This window comes from Coffea eugenioides, chromosome 1, assembly GCF_003713205.1.
Source record: "Coffea eugenioides isolate CCC68of chromosome 1, Ceug_1.0, whole genome shotgun sequence".
NCBI classification, from domain to species: Eukaryota; Viridiplantae; Streptophyta; class Magnoliopsida; order Gentianales; family Rubiaceae; genus Coffea; species Coffea eugenioides.
In genome coordinates this window covers 37291992-37310282 of record NC_040035.1, presented here as the reverse complement: position 1 = coordinate 37310282, position 18291 = coordinate 37291992, and the positions used below count along the sequence as shown (strand labels likewise).

The 18291-nt window shown below is 34.5% G+C and overlaps 3 protein-coding genes across 3 annotated transcripts; all 3 read left to right on the top strand.

The window, feature by feature from the left end:
- The first annotated feature begins 5346 nt into the window (after window positions 1-5346).
- LOC113762285 (hyoscyamine 6-dioxygenase-like) lies at window positions 5347-7024 on the top strand. The gene is made up of 4 exons (XM_027305704.1): window positions 5347-5541; window positions 5644-5894; window positions 6034-6340; window positions 6744-7024. Exons 1-4 carry the CDS (start codon window positions 5347-5349, stop codon window positions 7002-7004), a joined length of 1014 nt encoding a protein of 337 aa, XP_027161505.1. The 3' UTR covers window positions 7005-7024.
- Window positions 7025-10713: 3689 nt separating this feature from the next.
- Window positions 10714-12538, top strand: LOC113771771 (hyoscyamine 6-dioxygenase-like). The gene is made up of 4 exons (XM_027316334.1): window positions 10714-10908; window positions 11038-11294; window positions 11537-11843; window positions 12290-12538. Exons 1-4 carry the CDS (start codon window positions 10714-10716, stop codon window positions 12536-12538), a joined length of 1008 nt encoding a protein of 335 aa, XP_027172135.1.
- A 1753-nt stretch (window positions 12539-14291) lies between these two features.
- LOC113771763 (hyoscyamine 6-dioxygenase-like) lies at window positions 14292-15917 on the top strand. Its single transcript, XM_027316326.1, has 4 exons — window positions 14292-14489; window positions 14580-14830; window positions 15094-15400; window positions 15657-15917. The coding sequence occupies exons 1-4, from the start codon at window positions 14292-14294 to the stop codon at window positions 15915-15917; spliced, it is 1017 nt and encodes a 338-aa protein (XP_027172127.1).
- Window positions 15918-18291: the final 2374 nt, after the last annotated feature.

Genomic DNA, 18291 nt, shown 5'->3' with positions numbered 1-18291 from the left:
TAGTTATACACTGACAACTAAGTGTGATCTAGCTAGCAAGAGCCTTCATCTGTAATCAAGAGATCACGGCTTCGAATTATTAAAGGATTAGTGGATAATCACTATTTATCCTCCTTAAAGAAAAAGAGGGAAAAAAAAGAGTCTCTGCTTGCTTCTATTAAATTTAAAAATTGCGTCTGGATTGTATCAAAACAGATTCTGAATTACCTATCTAATATCCTTGTCTTAAGTTTACTGCTTAGTTTAACAATCATATCTATGTATTAATTTGTCAAAATTTGATTTGTATCTTCATACATGTGGATCTAAGCAAACAAGAATTTGAATCAGTCTTCCAACTTCCTTCAAATTGATAATTCCTCGCAGGTTAAACAATCAAATTTTCTAGAGTCACCATCTACTAATTTGACAAAACAATTACTTTGAATGCTGGCTAACTGAGATTTGGACAATATGCATCAATCAACGGGCATCATAGATCATGTCTTCATTCCTGAAATACACCAGCTCCATGTGTGTTCATTGGGTTAAAAATTATGGAATCCCTTGTCTCAACTTGGTCTTCCATTGCCCTATCCTACCTAAAATTTATAAGCTGTTTGATCTTGAAAAAGCTGTTTGATAATTCATATTTTGATGGATCCTCATTTCAAAAAGGGGATTAGAGTAATGGCTGATATTATTGCGAAATCCCATATTTTGATGGCACAATAATTTTTTGATAATACACCAAAATTACCCTTCCGAAGTCAAATCAAATACCATCCCAGATTGAGGTGAGAGGTGAAGTCTTATCAATTTTAATGTGACATAAAAATTTTTGCTATGATAATATCATCATTTGCTTAAACTAAAACTACTGGCAATAGGCTGGATTAAGGACTAATGCAAATGTACTAGTTTATGAAATTCTGGAATCTGGACCAGTGAACCGAGAGATAAGGTATGCATATGAATATATAATGCTATGTATAGGTTAGTAATATATTATGTGAGTGGTATGCATAGATAGGTTAGTACTATATATACATATAGTACTAGTTAGATGATAGACACTGTCATCTTGTAAATTACACGCACCTGCTATTGCCTGATGCTTTGTTAAACCTTAATATTACAAAGAACAGCTTCCAATATTTTAATTTACAACTAAACACCACCTTTCCCTAGAATTCTATTTTAGACCTACTTTTATTCTACACTAAAGAGAAGGGGTGGATCCAGGGGGGTTAATGGAGAATTCGAAGGGGACTGAACCGTCACTGAATCAAACGAGTGCTTCTAATATTTTAATTTACAATTAAACATCACTTTTTCCTAAAATTCTATTCTAGACCTACTCCTATGCTACACAGCCTATACTAAAGGAAAGGAATGGACCAAGGGGATTAATGAAAAATTCGAAGGGAACTAAACTGCCACCGAACCAAACGAGGCCTCCTTTGCATCCGTTGGTGAAATTTTCAAAAAATTCTGGACAAAAATGTAGGTCAAAGAATTCAGTTTTAAAACCCTCCTGGCAGCGAACTACTCTACTCCACTCCACAGTTGTTGGCTATCCAACATCTCCTCTTCTCCTTTGTGCCTTTCTCCCCAACCCCAATCGCCTCTTCTCGCCCGCGCTGGGTTGTTCGGATGGTGGAGGCGGGGTCTTTACTCCAAATCCATCTGAGTTCGATTCCAGTTGTTTACGTCCTAGGCATCAGTCAGGCCCGCTCTGCCTGAGCGCTGTGGGATTAGTCGGGTGGCCCCAGATACCCACAGTGTCGAAAAAAAAAAAATCGACTCTTCTCCCTCTCTCTCTTAAAGCCTCGGTACTAAGAGTGCTACCCGGTTGCTCCAAAAAAAAAAATAAATAAAAGAATGCTACCCGGTTACAATACTGAAGTGGACCATAGATCATCGTTGACCAATGACCTCCTCGATTAGAACTCAGAAACCTATCATGTATTCATGCCAAATTCGCGGGAGATACTAATATACTAATTGGTTCCATCATCTAAAAAATTTAAGGGTCCAGCGATAGCAGTCAAGTCCACCACCTGCAGCAACAACAACTATGGCAAAACTGAAGATGTAAATTTTGCTTTTATAAACAAAATGCCAAAGCATTTGCAGGTAAGAGAAAAAGGCACATTGGGTATTTCAGGCTTTCAGCCACCATTTTTTTTAAAATATGGAACCAGTCTTTCCTACAACATCTCTCCTAAACCAGCGGCAATTGCTCCAAGTAGCCTTTACTCCATTTCTCATAACCATTGCATCCTCTTTTACAGCAAAAGATGCAAATAAAAACTGGGTGTTTCAAATAAAATATCATGTCAATTTCAGTTTGTTGGAGGCCGCTCATATATGGGCTGAATTATTAGGAAAATTATGGAGTTGGGATGGTTGGAACTTACATGGTGGGTGGCAGAGAAGGAGTCCACCAGTGGCTGAAGAATGAGGATGATGATGTGATGGGCTTTGCAGGGAGAGCGAACAAGAATGGGATAAGTGTAATTTGACTGGTTTGACCGGTAGCCTACTTCCCTTCAACAAGGAACTGTCAATAGGATCGAGTCGAGTCAGTTCGAGTTCGACCCATTTGATCTGATGAGTCTAAATTATCAGTGAAATAAATTGAGTCCGGTCTAAAAATTAGGTTTAAATTAAATATGAGTCGAATTTGAATCCTATTAAGTTTAAACTAATATAGGTTTAGACCTATAATTACTTATATATATAGATAATATTTATAATATTTATTTTTTTATAATATAATTTTTATATATTTATATATTTTTATAAAATTTAAATTTTGATGTTATATACAATGAATCAATTATATATTCAAATATATAATATTTAGTAACTAAAACTAAATATACCCAAAAAGCCTCACGGACTATCACGACTTCAGGCTTCAGCTTTTCTTCACAAGAAACAGAGGCTCTAGGCACTGAAGAGTCTTGAAGTGTTATATGCCCGGGCCTATATTGGTAATCACTTCAAATAAAGTCACAAGAATATTAGAGCATCCCAAGAGGCGAGAGTTTGTCAAACACCTGAAGCCCTTGTTGATTGAGTAAATTTTTGTATTGATAAAATATTGGTTGATTTTTTTTTTTGTCTAAAAACATAAATCATCAAGTATGTTTAGATCCAAGTCACAAGGTTACGAAAAAGTTCCAACCTTAGAAAATATATTAGTTTATGATCGCATATTTTATTACTATTTTTCATGTACTTTGAACAAATTAGATCTAAATATTGTTGAAAAAATTCTTGATTTATATACTTTTTAAGAACTATTATTTGTTCATGTTTAGTTTTAATGTTGGTAGTCCTATGAATGTTAAATTAGTTTTATAACTTATAACAATTGTATTAAGAAATTTGAAGAGTAATAAGTGAGTTTGATCTAAGTCCAAATAAGATTCAAAACTCGAGTATTTTTTGACTTGTGTATAATCTTTACATTTATTAACTCGAAACTCATGACCCGATATCCGAAAATATTATAAATTAAATAAACTGAGTTTGAACTTTTAAAGGTCCGGCTCATAAGACTCGATTGACAGGCCTAGTGAACGGTCAGCATTTGTCCGTAACTTAGCATCAAATTACGGGCCGTCATGTTGTTATTTTCCATATATCATGTGAGTGTTACAATTCACAATGGAAGTTTGATTAGGATTCGCAGATTCCAAAAAATAGATTACTTTTCAAGCATTAGGTTTCTTTTTTTTTTTTTTTAACCCTTTTCTTCGGATTTTGCATTTTCTTCCACAAGTGTTTATTTTAGTCGTTAATTAGTTGTTACCTAGTAGCTTTTGGTCTTACTTGGCATGTAGGATAAACATGAGACAATCTAATATAATAATTGAAGGTCTAATAAACAAATTGCCATAGGGATAAAAGAAAGTTTTATTTTGTAACTTTGACCTTTTGCAGCTTTGATGTCATGGGATTAACAAAAACACATAATTCAATCTTTGATCTACCATTTCCAACGTATTAAAGGAAGATAGACATAGACAAACGTATAAATGAGAAATCAAATGGATTATACATAGCATCATCCATATATTTTAGAAAAAGACAGCCTAACAACTCGGATTAAACAATTTTATCAGGACTATGGTAAACCATCTATCCCATTTATTTTGCCTTATTTATAGCTAATCATCTACCTGGAGCCAGCCATGTTCGAAGTCAACGAAGCTGTGAAACATGCAAAAAACTATTGTGCAATATATGAATTTTTTTAAAAGAAACCTATGGTGCAATAGATGAATTATTTACAGAAACAGAAGATATTAATTAACAAATGGAAAAGATTCATAGGGTTGAAAATTTTTGCATGTTTCAAGTGCAACACAGGGATTAGTGGTTTATCTATGTTTTTCCATCGAATTAAACTTTCACACTAAAAAAAAAATGAAAAATTCCACTGTAATAAAGATGTAACACAAGTTTCTTCCGATAAAATCTTTAAGAAGCCTAGTTTTCAAGTTGAGATAGATATGGAATGATTTACATTCTCGAACTCTGATGGGAGATGGATATCTATTCACAAGGCATATGAAGCCAAAATCATATAATGAAATCAGTGGTACCAAAAAAAAAAATAAAAATGTTTGTACAACATTCTTATTAGTAAAAATAGGATTAATTATGGATTAAGAGAATACAGTTGTCATTGCTTAGTTGAAACTCAAATGTCAATGACATAATAGTACTAATTAAATTAATAGAGATTGGATTAAATTAATACGTGCATGTTCCTGACATAACTATTGTGTGGGAGTATTATATTTGGAGAAAACAAGGATGATTAATAAATTGCCAAAAGAAAAAAATTTTAAAGTTATGAACACATCTTCTTCATAGTAAGAACAAAGGACAAATTGAGTATAATCCAAATTATGATTAAAGCTTTTTGCTGCTTTAATTGTATATTTTTCCCTGTGAAAAGCATTATTACTTTCCTGAGACCGACTAAGAAATTATAGATGACAGTATCACAAATAGTGTTAATACTCGTAAGGAAAGATAGAGAAGAGATTTATTTGTCACTGAAGTTTATGCGCTGTCCTATTTCTAAAAATTATGCAACAAATAATCAAATGTATCTTTTTAGTTTGTAAGAAATCTACATATTTTATGATGTTACCGGTCTGACACGACATGAATGATAGTTGAAATTCAATCCATTGAATCTCATATGAATCTTATTGTTGGCTGCCTCATAGGTGGATAAAAGCCAAATTTCTCTGGCTATATAGGAAGGTCTTCATCCTTGGCATGCACCAACAAACATACTTCCCATAATTGTTGTTGCAGAGGAGAGCGACAACAAAAATGGCATCCCTGGTTTCAAACTGGTCTTCCAATCTGCAAACTTTGCCAGCAAATTATGTTGTGCCTGTGGACCAAAGGCCAGGAAAGCTTGCTCCAATAAGCATGGACATACCAGTGATTGATCTTGGTGATGCAGATCGAGGTGCTGTGGTTCGGAAAATCATAAAAGCTAGTCAAGAATTTGGATTATTCCAGGTCTGGTATTACATTTGAGTTTAAACATCTATGTATTTGCAAAATGTTGTTCGCAAAAGTCGAACTTCATTGCGTTTGCCTATGATGAATATACTGGAACAGGTGATCAACCATGGAGTGCCAGAAAAGTTGATGATTGATGCAAAGAGTGTGGGGAAAGAATTCTTTTCAATAGCTGCTGAGGGTAAAGAGAAGTTGATTGCTGATGATACACAACATGGATGGGAACTTTACACCAGTTCTGGAAAATACAGCATCCAAGATTTTGCGTTCTGGAAAGACACTTTGCAGCATCCATGCCATCCTCTTGAGAGTTGCGTCAAATCTTGGCCCGATAAGCCAGCAAGATACCGGTATGTATGTAACATCATGGCTTCCCGTAGTTCATCTGATTCTTGAGTTTTTGCAAAATCAAATTTGGAATTTTTAATTTTTCGAGTTATTTTCTCTTAGCCAACAGGGCTCAATTATAAGTAACTTTTTATTTTGCAGAGAGGTTATAGGACCATATACGGTTGAAGTGAGAGAACTAGGCAAGAGAGTTTTGGAACTGATCTATGAAGGATTAGGATTTACTGAGAAAAACTTCGATAGTTATGACTTGGTCCTGATGATCCATAATTATCCAGCATGCCCTGATCCTAGTTCTGCTTTGGGATCGGGTGGACACTATGATGGAAACATCATAACTTTACTTCAGCAAGATGTTTATGGGCTACAACTATTTAAGGATGGCCAGTGGCTTGGGGTTGAGCCTCTTCCAAACGCATTCGTGATAAACATATCTTTTGCCCTTGAGGTAATGCCTCCATCGTTACTGCAAAAGAATATATATATACGTTGCTTGCTTGCCTTTTTCTATTACTAATTGTGGCCATTTATTAGAACTATTCCATAGTTTGACTTTAACATCTGAAAATGCCAGCTCAAGTACTAATTATTTACTTTGAAAATTATTTTTCTTAATACCTTAGCATGTGACAAATCCAAAGGGTTGAATGAACAAAGATATATTCAAGATGCCTGTTTGAAACCCCTCTCTGAAATTTCATGAAAGTGGGATGCTTTAAGTTTGTCCCATTAAGAAGAATGACTGGATCAGTGGGTTATGGAAATCTGAAGTTACAATTTTCATCTGACAGTGGAACAAATAGTACATATGAAAATTTAGACTTTGTTTTGGCTCATTTTTTTTGTTGCAGGTAATCAGCAATGGGAAGCTAAAAAGTGCTCTGCATCGAGTTGTTACAAATTCAGATTGTTCTAGGACATCATTTGCCAGCTTTATTAATGTTCCTTTCAATAGGATCATTGAACCTGCAAAGTCAGTTGTTAGTCCAAGCAATCCACCAGTATTCAGAGGTTTCCTATTCGAAGAGTTTATGGAGGTTCTTATAAGCAAGAATTCTGACATGGATGCCACGTTTGACTATTTCAAAATCAAGAGCCAAGCTGCCGAATAATGTTGTCTTTGGATAATATCCTTCTGCTTCTTGGAATGGCAAACTACCTGAAGCCATGATTTCAGCAGAAATTTATCTGCTTGTACAAGTTGTCTACTATATAATGCATTTTGGATCTCGTTAGCATAGTATTTTGTGAATGATAAAACTATGAATTTGTGAGAAAATTGTTTGACTAGCTCGGATCGAATGCATCCTAAATCAGTAACCAAAACGGACTTGGACTATTCAACGACTCAAACTTAAGGAAACCAAACTATTTAGCAACTATCAAATAACAATAAGAACTTGATTCAAAACTCTCCTTTTATGACGTCGAGATACCAGGTTCAAATCCTTTGATTTGCATTTTAAAAAATTCAGGTTTTTTTTGAAATTTCATCCGCAGGTGCATAGACATTCGTTTAGTTTGGTGGTGGTTCAGTCTCCTTCGGATTATCCTTTGAACCCATTTGGATCCCTCTTTCTCATTAGGTGTTGAATAGAATCTACCGTATTCGAACAAAAAAAAGAGATACCAATGTTAGTTGGCTTTTGGCAGGGGGATAATAGAGTAACAAGGCCTGCAGCCATCAGTCGAAGAAGTTCTTTTACAACCAAATATGGGAAAATGACTGTTGGTGAAAGTTTTTTTAGCCCCTCACTTTTATAATAGAACAAATTAGTCCATCCCATTTTAGGAATGAAGTAAATTAGTTCTAAAATGATAACCTCATATATATATTTAAGAGATAAAATTGAAACATTGCTTTAGTTTTTTTTTCCAAATCTTTTGACTACACCTATCAGTCTAGCCATCTAAGTTGGAGTTTAACAAGTTCATGCTAGGCTCATATAATTAGTACCATCTTTTGAGTTTCAAGTTGATAAATGTGAAGCTGATACTTGACTCAAAAAATACTTGAGTTGTGAGCTTAATTTGGGCTTAGGTCAAGCTCACTTATTGCTCTTTAATTTCGTTAATATAATTACTATATCATTAAGTTCGAAAGCTGATTTAACATCCATAGGATTGCAACGTTAAAACTATACACGAATGAATAACAGTTCATTAAAAGTATATAAACCGAGAATTTTTTAACAATAATATATTCAATTAGTTCAAAGTACATGGAAAATAATAATAAAACACGATCACCAGTTAATACATTTTCAAAGGTTCTTAATTTGCTTGTACTAAGATTTGTCCTTCTGAATCTTTGGACATAATTTTGTATATTTAATATTTCTTATATATATTAATATATTTTGATGCATAACTCATAAGTATGAAGTATTAGTATTATATATTTAGATATATAAACATTATTATATAGTTCTACACAAGAAAAATTGAATATGTGTAATAACCGAGCTAAATCGCACGCAATACAACTATATTGGCACCCACATATGCACACAAACACACACACACATATGCAGGTTAAAAGGTCGGACCTATATCGATTTTGAGTCTAATAAGACCCAAACTTGACTTACATTTAATTCTAGCCTAATATTTAGGCCCAAGTTCAGTCCAATTCAATAAAAGGTTAGATTCATCGAGTTTTTTCTCTGGTCAAATGGATTGAATTTGAGTTGGCCCGACCCCATTAACAGTCCTACTTTTTACACTTGATATATACATGACATTAAGTCAACATGAGAAGGAAAATAATTAAAAATTATAACATAAAAAAACCCTTCTTCCTAAAAAACTAAAATTCCTTGAGGAATGAAATCAAATAAACATAAAAAAGGAAAAAAAAATTTAAAACTATAACATAAAAAACTTTTAGAATTGATTCCTGCTACAAAATGCCAGTCATGATTACGAATCACCACTCCTATCCCAAAAGCTCGCTCGTGTGTGCAAGATGAAGCCATCAAAATTAACTTATAGCAATTAGGTGGAGGATGTCACCATGTTTGAGGGATTCTCTGAGATGAAGAGTTGCAAAGCTGATGATTTGCTTCACGAAAAGTTTGAAGATACCTAGAAGCAAAACTGACCATCGTTAAAGCTAGGATCTTGAAACTTTCCACCGAAAAAAGCAGCAACTTTGGCAATTGCACTTGCCTAGAACTGATCTAGTAGTAGTATGCTGGATTAAGAACCAAGACAACTGTTATAAAATCCTGGATTCTGGGCCAGTGAACTGAAAAATACGAATTGAGGAAATATAAACATGAAACCCTTTATACTTAAGTATTATAATTATACATTACCAATATAACATGTGTACATGTTGTATTAGTACAAATGATTGGACTATTAGTATGAGTAGATTGTTATGTCAAACAATAGTTGCCCAGTTTTTTTTTTTGCTCCCCATCTTAGGAATACTATATTTTCTTTATCACATATATAAAAATATGTGTGTATTTTCAGTTGTTACCTGGTAGCCTTCGGTCTTCCCTGGCATGCAGGGCAAATATTAGAGAAAAGAATATAAGAATTCAAGGTCTAGCCATGCCCAGCTCAATCCGCAAGCCTTTTCTTTTCCGCTACTCTAAAATGTTTTTCACGTCCCAATTATTATTGCAGCATTCTCTACCGTAGAATTCGGCCTTTGGGGTCAACCCGGCGAGTATACTGGCGGGTTTTATGAGGAAAAAATGTATGTGACACCAGCCTTATTAATTAAAAAATAGAATTAAACCGCTGAGTTTTAGCTCAGTAACTATCAAAAAGTAGGTTGGGATTCGAACCCTACCTATAATAAAAAAAATTCAAAGGAGATGTTAGAACATACTTTTGGTCCAGTCAGATGGTTCTTTCTCCCTGTAGAATATGATAGATTAGATTATACAAATGTTATCGTTGTCCGAAAAAAAATAAAATTAAGAATGGAATAAATGAAAAATTTGGCAATGCTGTGGAAGAAACCAGTGTCATTGCATTATATATGCATTATAGTACTTAAATTAATAGCGATGGATATAATTTATATATGCAAGTTCGAACAAATTTAAAATGTCAATGGCATTATAGTACTTAAATTAATAGCGACTAGATATAATTTATACGTGTCAAACAAAACGGCTACTTGGGGAGTATAATATTTGGAGAAAACACAATTTATAAAAAAAAAAAATACATGTAAGTTGACTGAAGGCAATCGCTAAATAACATAAAATGATATGAGAGAAATTAATTAGCAAAAGCAATATTAATTTTTTTTGGGGCCAGAATTTTAATTTCATAGTAGTAGCATTGTTGATAAAAGTTAATTCACTGTCTCTCTTGTACTCAATGTTTGGGAGTCTAGGATGTTTAACTGATGAACATAATTTCTTCCAAAAGATAACAATAAAGGGAACTGCAAGAAAATATTACTGGAAAATTCATTAATGGGAACAATCCAATAATATGAATGAAATGATAGCATTGCCAATACAAGTCTCCAGTTTTTTAATTTTAGTTCTAGATAAATGTGAATACAAATTAATATCCTATTAATATATGAAGAATATGAGAATGTTTAACATGTAGATAAGTAACTTATTAACTGGATTTATCCGCCATTGGTGATTAATTCATCATTATCTTTAGTCATATATATCAAGCTCATTGGTCTGTTGACTGATACATTTTTTTCCTTGCTGACGAATAATTGGGAAGCAGTCAAGATTTTTTTATTTTTTGGGCTACATAAGACTGTCTTAATCCATGACATGCATCACCAAAACGTAGTTTGCCAAATTAAGCTTTGTTGAGAGGAAAAAAATGGCATCCCTACTTTCAAGTTGGTCTTCCAATCTTAAATCCTTGCCTGAAAATTATGCTGTGCCAGAGGGCAAAAGGCCAGGAAAGCTTGCTCCAATAAGCAGGGATATACCAGTAATTGATCTAGGTGAAGCAGATCGAGCTGCTGTAGTTCAGAAAATCATAAAAGCTAGTCAAGAATTCGGATTATTCCAGGTACACGGTCACATTCGACATGTGTGTGTGTGTGTGTCTATGTATGTATGTATTGTATATACATATTTGCAAAATGATGTTTTCAGAAGTTGAACTTAATTGAATTTACTTATGAATATAATGAAACAGGTGATCAACCATGGAGTAACAGAGAAGTTGATGATTGATGCTATGGACGTGGGGAAAGAATTCTTTTCCATAGCTGTTGAGGAGAAAATGAAGTTGACTGCTAGCGCTGGTGATACTGAAAATGGATGGGAGCTTTATACAGGTGCTGGAAAATATAGCACCCAAGATTTCGACTACTGGAAAGACTCTTTGCTACATCCGTGTCATCCTCTTGAGAGTTGCATCAAATCTTGGCCTGATAAGCCAGCAAGATACCGGTATATATGTACAATCATTGTTCCCTGTAGTTCATCTGATTCTCGAGTTTTTGCAAAAATTATTTTAGAATCTTTTTTACAGTTATATGCCTTCGCTATTTTTTTTTAAAAACTAAACCAGAGTTGTTTCTTAATTTTTTGTAGAAGGTCATTTTATTCCATCTAACTTCTTCGTCTCTGTAAAAACACTAATATGTAATTTCTAAATTTCTTTGGCTGAATAAGAAAGTTTTATTCTGCAGAAAGGTTATGGTACCATATATAGTTGAAGTGAGAGAATTGGGCAAGAGAGTTCTGGAACTGATCTACGAAGGATTAGGATTTACTGAGGATAACTTTGATAATTATGACTTATTCTTGATGATCCACAATTATCCAGAATGCCCAGATCCCAGTTCAGCTTTGGGAGCAGCTGGACACTATGATGGGAACCTAATAACTTTCCTTCAGCAAGATGTTTATGGGCTACAACTATTCAAGGATGGCGAGTGGCTTGGGGCTGAGCCTCTTCCAAATGCATTCGTGATAAATATAGGTTTCGCCCTTGAGGTATACCTCCATCTTTATTGCAAAAGAATACGCATACATGGATTTCTTGCCCATTTTCCCAACTAATTGAGGACCTTTATTAGAACTGTTTGATTGTTTGTCTTCAGCATCTAAAAATGCTAGCCCAAGGTATTATTCACTTTGAGAGTTATTGTTCTTGATACTTGAGCAAGTAAAAGTTAAAGGGGACAATTAAACAATAATAATATTCAAGAGATGCCTGTTGGAAATTATCCTGTAAAATTTCATGAAAGTATGATTCTGCAAGTTTGTCCAACTGATGAATTGATTTAGTCCTACATATCCTTATCCTGAGAAGAATGACTGGATTTGAAAAAACACTAGCAAATGGAAATCTGAAGCTACGGTTTTCATCGGACAGAATTGGACGAATAGAACCTATATATGAACATTAATTTGACTGTCTTCCTCATGTTTTGTCGCAGGTAATCAGCAATGGAAAGCTAAAAAGTGCCTTTCATCGAGTAGTTACCAATTCAGATCGTTTTAGGACATCATTTGCCAACTTTTTTAATCTTCCGTTTGAGAGGATTATTGAACCTGCAAAATCAGTTGTCAGTCCAAGCAATCCGCCGGTATACAGAAGGTTCTTATTCAAAGAGTATATGGAAGTTCTAATGAGCAAGAATTCTGACACCAATCCAACAGTTGACTATTTCAAAATCAAGAACTAAACCAACAACTAATGTTGTCTTGGATTATATGCCCCCCCCCCCCCCCCCCTATTGGAATATTGATGATTTACCTAAAGCTATAGTTTCAGCAGAACTTGTCAACTAAAACAAATTCTCTACTGTATTTATAAAGAATGCTGGATCTCGTTGGCATTGTATAATGTGCAGTATAAAACTATATAATTGGTGGAAAATAAGATATTTGAATGTGTTTTTAGCAGTAATTGCATCTTTCCCTTGAACACAAATCAGTCCCTGAGCTTAGAATTCTAACCTTTTGATCTACACCACCTCATATTACCTAGTGCTGAATCAATACTAGTCTTCAGCTTAAAGAAGTTATCAAGATTATGAAGGCAAAGTAGATTTCCTAAAACTCAATGCGAGGCACGAAACTTATGAATTTCCTGATTGGCTCAAATACAACAGAGAGAGTTCTGATCAATTTAAAAATATAGTATATTGCGAACAGATGAAGCTTGCAGCCATTAAATTGCAAAACAGTCATTTATATTTTGAAATTCGTGTTCAAAACGTACCCTACAAAGTAGAGATTTTAAACAATATTGGGTTCAAAAAAATTGTATAGTATAACATTGACATCATTGTTGACTAGACGTTATGATGATAAATAAACCATACACCGATCCATTACTTCAGGGTGTGGATTAGATTTGTGTACACTATAATTAGGGATACAACAAGAAAGAAACTGGAGTGTGGTATGGAGGAAAACATGCATTGTTAAATCGAAAAAAAGGTATAAGTTGGCTATTGGCCTGCAGCCAACATCAAAGAAGTTAAAATTCTTCTAAAGCCATATATTATTAACGTTATCCTTCATAACAGGACACAAGATGGTAATTAACATATCTGTCAGCAAATCAATACTGCAATTTGGGTTCATTTATATATATATATATATATATATATTGCCAGAATACAAGATATATTCAATACAAAAAGGGATCCGCGTTAAGGTTTTTAGGCAGCAATGCTCGCACTCTAGTCCAATATATTCTTAAGGAAAATGGTCAAGAATAGCAATCATATATGTGTACAAACAATTGATCTTCACACAAAGATAAGACAAAAGGAAAAGAGGATTTTTTTTTAATTTTTAAATTTAGGTATACTCCAAATTAAGACCGAGGCAGGAATCGGTGAAAGTCAAACTGAGCTTCATAATAAAATTTTTAAGGATAACATGAAATTTATAATATAATTGGAGTAAGGTAATGTTGTCATCTCTTGTACTAATGTCTTTTCTTTGTTTTTTTTTTTTGGGGGGGGGGGGGGGGGGGGGGTCGGTAAGTGAAGCTATGTTCAAAATAATGGAAATACAGATAATAGATAGCAAGTGTACTCTATGTCAAGTTTAACTATACAACTGGAGAAAACTTATAGGGATTGCTGCAAAATACTTAAAATGAGACCAATTTCAAGGATGTGCATCATGTTTGTTAAATATACACAAACTGATTTCCTTTGGCAAGACTCATAAATTTATGCAAAGATGCAAAGTGGTTAATTTGTAATCTAAAGCTAAACCAATTAATTTGATGACTTTTTCTAACTGATTACAAGGAAAGTAATGAATGTTTTTTGGTCCTCGTTGTTCATGTAGGTAAGACTATTGTTGAACTTTCTTTTGGCTGGTGCTGGATAAGCACAAGCATTTTTGACTATTTAAGACCTGCTGATCCACCAAACTTTATCAGTGCAAGTGTGTAACTGTTCTCTGAGAGAAAACATGGCAAACCTTCTTTCTAGTTGGTCTTCCGACCTGGATTCCTTGCCGGAAAAATACATTGTACCTGAAGAGAAAAGGCCAGGAGCATTACTTGCTCCAGTAAGCAAGGACATACCAGCGATTGATCTCAGTGAGGGAGATCGAGCCAGTATAATTCAGAAAATAATGATAGCTAGTCAAGAGTTTGGCTTTTTTCAGGTTTCTATCCGACATTAACATTTTCGAAACATGAACTTGTGATTGTACTTGAAACCTTCCTAACTGGTATGATGTATGATTATGAAACAGGTGATCAACCATGGAGTGTCGGAAAAGTTGATGATTGATGCTGTGAATGTGGGAAAAGAATTCTTTTCCATGCCTGCTGAGGAAATGGAGAATTTTGCTGCTAAGGATCCACGAAAGGGATGCAAAGTTTACACAGGTTCTGGAAATTATGGATCTGATGATTTCGGATTGTGGAGGGATACTCTGCAACACCCTTGCCATCCACTTGAGAAATGGACTAATATCTTTCCTGATAAGCCAGCAGGATACCGGTACACAATTAATCATGATATCCTTTTCTTCTGTTGAATATTCGCCCAGATAAGATATTTCATGACGAGAAATCCTATTTTTGTTAATATTAAAAAATACAGCTTTGTAAGCCATTATCTTCTATAGATGAGGAAAATGTATGTGTTATATTGATCAAGAAGGCCATTTCCTGGCTTCTTTTATCTCCTTTCATTTACAGACAATTTTAACTGGTTTTACTTTATTTTTCTGGACAAAATGGATTAAGTTTTCAATTTTTCAGGGGGACCATAGGTCCATATACAGTTGAGGTGAGAAAGCTGGGTATCAGAATTCTGGATATGATCTATGAAGGACTAGGATTGACCGAGGAAAATTATGACTACCATGATTTGCTCCTGATGATTCACAACTACCCGGCATGTCCAGATCCTAGCTCAGCCTTGGGAGTTTCTGGACACCGTGATGCTAACCTCATAACCATAATTCAGCAGGATATTTATGGTCTGCAACTATTTAAGGATGGCCAATGGATTGGTGTGGAACCTCTTCCAAATGCTTTTGGCATCCCTATAAGTTTTTCAATGGAGGTATATATACAAGTCTCCTGACCTATATCTGTATCCAAGTAATCTCTTTTATTCCTAGCTGGTGCAAAGCTCGGATGACAATTTTCTTGATTCATCAGTAAGAAATGAAAGGAGAAAAGACTAAAGGAAAAATGTACAAATGCTTTTGGAGCTGTAAAGACATAGAATTAACTTGAACTACACTTTTATGATGGTACAAATTTCAATACTAATATCTGCGAAATAAGACTATATATGAATCATGAGTCTTTTGCAGGTAATTAGCAATGGAAAGCTAAGAAGCGCAGTGCATCGAGTGGTTACAAATTCAGCTTGTTTTAGGACATCACTTGTAAACTTTTTCAATAGCCCATCTGATAGGTTGATTGAACCTGTAAAGTCACTTGTTAGTCCAAGCAATCCCCCAGCATTCAGAGCATTCCATATGAAGGAGTATCTTGAGGTCCTTTTCGGCAACAACTCAGACAGCGAAGTGACAGCTGAATACTTCAAAATCAAAAGCCAAGCCAGCAAATGATACTGTTGCCTTGTGAGATTTAATCTATACAGCTTTCTGCTTCTTGGAATAGAAAAACTATCTTACTTTGTTGTACTTAAAAAAACATTATCTGTGCAGTCTTTATGTATCTGATTTCATATCAACTGAACTTCAGGCATGAATTCAATTAATCAATATATTTATGGATAGGGATAATTTCGAAAACCTCCCTTGAGGTTTGGGCTATAACTATTTAAAAACCTTCAAGTTTCAGAAATGTCACATACCTTCTTTATCAGTGAGATGGGATCCGTAATCACCTAAAAATGTTTGGATTGGCAAACCACCTTTATTAGTTTAACAATTATTTAGGCAAAAGCATACGGAAGAGAAAAACCAAAATCGCTGCAATAGAATGGCTAGTTTAGCAAATTTTTTTGCACTTAGACCATCTGCTTATTTAGTCTTTTTATGGCAACAATATATCAACTTATCCTTGCTATTCTAATAATTGTTTAGGCAAAGAAAATCTAGAAGAGAAAAATCTGATAAAAACAATGGTTGTTCTAACAGTTAGTTGCACTTAGCTTCCTCCCTCCAGATTTCTTTCTCCTCCAGTGCCAACTTCATATTAAATAATTCGTACTATTCTAAAACTTATGCAGGCAAAAAAAAAAAAAAAAAGGAAGATAAAATACCAAAATTCATAAGAATAGATATTCTACCAACTAATTTCATATCAAAAAAGTGATTTCATATTGCAGCACTAAAAGTTTGGTTTTCTTAATTTTCTCTGGTCATTATTTATTGTGCTGGAAGTTTTTTGCTTTTGTTAATTATTTTAATTGGTAATGTCAACCACAAACTCCGGTGGTAATTTAGTTGTTGGTTATAGTTAGTTTCTTGTATTACAAAACATGTATAACCTAGAAATTAAAAATGCTTAACTATGAATATAGAACTTAAGAGCTTGTTTGTGATCAGTTGATAATAGCGATATAGTAACTAATAAATGATAAAGAAGAACTGCAGAAAAATAAAAAGCAAAAAATGAGAGAGAGAGAGAGAGAGTACAAGACAAAAAGAGAGGAAAAAAAAAGGAAAAATAATTTGACTCACATAGCTTCATCTATGTCTCACATTATCTATGAGTTCGCACCACTTTACACTGCGAAAAGTAATATCAGATATCAAATAACGTCAATAAGCAGCATTTTATACATAAAAAAATAACATGGTTTTATTTATGACTTACATGATTCACGGGTTCACACCATTTCAGAAAAAATGACATGACTTTATTTATAACTGACACAATTTATTAGTTCACGCCACTTTAGAAAAAATGACATGGTTTCATTAACGACTTGTATTATCTATGAGTTCACACCATTGTACACTGTAAAATGTGACATCAGGTAACACCAACAAGTACTATTTTACACTAAAAAAAATTGACGTGACTTCTTTTTTTTTTTTTTTTTTTTTTTGTCGACATAGGAGTGTCCGGGTCAATTCTTACGGAGCCCGACTAATGCCCTGCGACCCGGACCCGACGCCCCAACCCGACCCTAGCACGTTAAGTGCGCGGAGGAATCCAGCAGAGTTGAGGCTCGAACTCGGGACCTCTCGGTCCCTGTGGGAGGAGGCTACCGCTGACGTGACTTCAATTATGACTCAAATAATCCATGAGTTCACACCACATCACATCTTAATAAGTGACAAATGATGCCGCGTAAAGCATGGTCCGTGCTAGAATTTGCCTCAACACTGAGTGCTATATTAAGGTTTCCTTACCTACATGCACAAGCTACATTTGTACTCTGTGTTTCTGGACGGTGAAACACAAAAATAAAGGCATCACCTCTCTCAAGTTGGTCTTCCACCGCGGGATCCTTGCCTGCTAAATATGTTGCCCCTGCAGAAGAAAGGCCAGGGGCTTTTCCTATTCCAATAAGCAATGAAATGCCAGTAATTGATCTTGGAATGCAAATGACCGTACTGATTTATTACAACAAATTATGAAAGCAAAGCAAGTCAAGAATTTGGGCTATTTCAGTCATGTCTTCCTACCAACTCGAGTTTGAATCTCTCCTGGAACATCTGTCTATTGCATAGGCTTGCGTAATGTATCTTACCCCTCCGTATACTTGGCGGGGTTTATCTAGTGCACACTCTTGGATAGCGGCTGCGAGTTTTTTTATCAACAAAAAAAAAGATTTAATTTTTTTGGTAGTATGTAGTATACTATTTTGAAAAAATTAGGAATTAGAAGTATGAATTGGGTTGTATGGCATCTGTGAAATAGGTGATCAACCATGGAGTACCAAGGGAATTAATGATTGAAGCTATAAATATGGGCAAAGAGTTCTTTGGTATGTCCATTGACGAAAACGCTATCTTCTGCAAGAAT

Coding starts and splice junctions, on each gene's coding strand:
- LOC113762285 (XM_027305704.1), top strand. CDS start 5,347: ATGGCATCCCTGGTTTCAAACTGGTCTTCCAATCTGCAAACTTTGCCA. Junction 5,895..6,033: donor GATAAGCCAGCAAGATACCG/GTATGTATGTAA, acceptor TTTATTTTGCAG/AGAGGTTATAGGACCATATA. Junction 6,341..6,743: donor ACATATCTTTTGCCCTTGAG/GTAATGCCTCCA, acceptor TTTTTGTTGCAG/GTAATCAGCAATGGGAAGCT.
- LOC113771771 (XM_027316334.1), top strand. CDS start 10,714: ATGGCATCCCTACTTTCAAGTTGGTCTTCCAATCTTAAATCCTTGCCT. Junction 10,909..11,037: donor AAGAATTCGGATTATTCCAG/GTACACGGTCAC, acceptor ATAATGAAACAG/GTGATCAACCATGGAGTAAC. Junction 11,295..11,536: donor GATAAGCCAGCAAGATACCG/GTATATATGTAC, acceptor TTTATTCTGCAG/AAAGGTTATGGTACCATATA.
- LOC113771763 (XM_027316326.1), top strand. CDS start 14,292: ATGGCAAACCTTCTTTCTAGTTGGTCTTCCGACCTGGATTCCTTGCCG. Junction 14,490..14,579: donor AAGAGTTTGGCTTTTTTCAG/GTTTCTATCCGA, acceptor ATTATGAAACAG/GTGATCAACCATGGAGTGTC. Junction 15,401..15,656: donor CTATAAGTTTTTCAATGGAG/GTATATATACAA, acceptor AGTCTTTTGCAG/GTAATTAGCAATGGAAAGCT.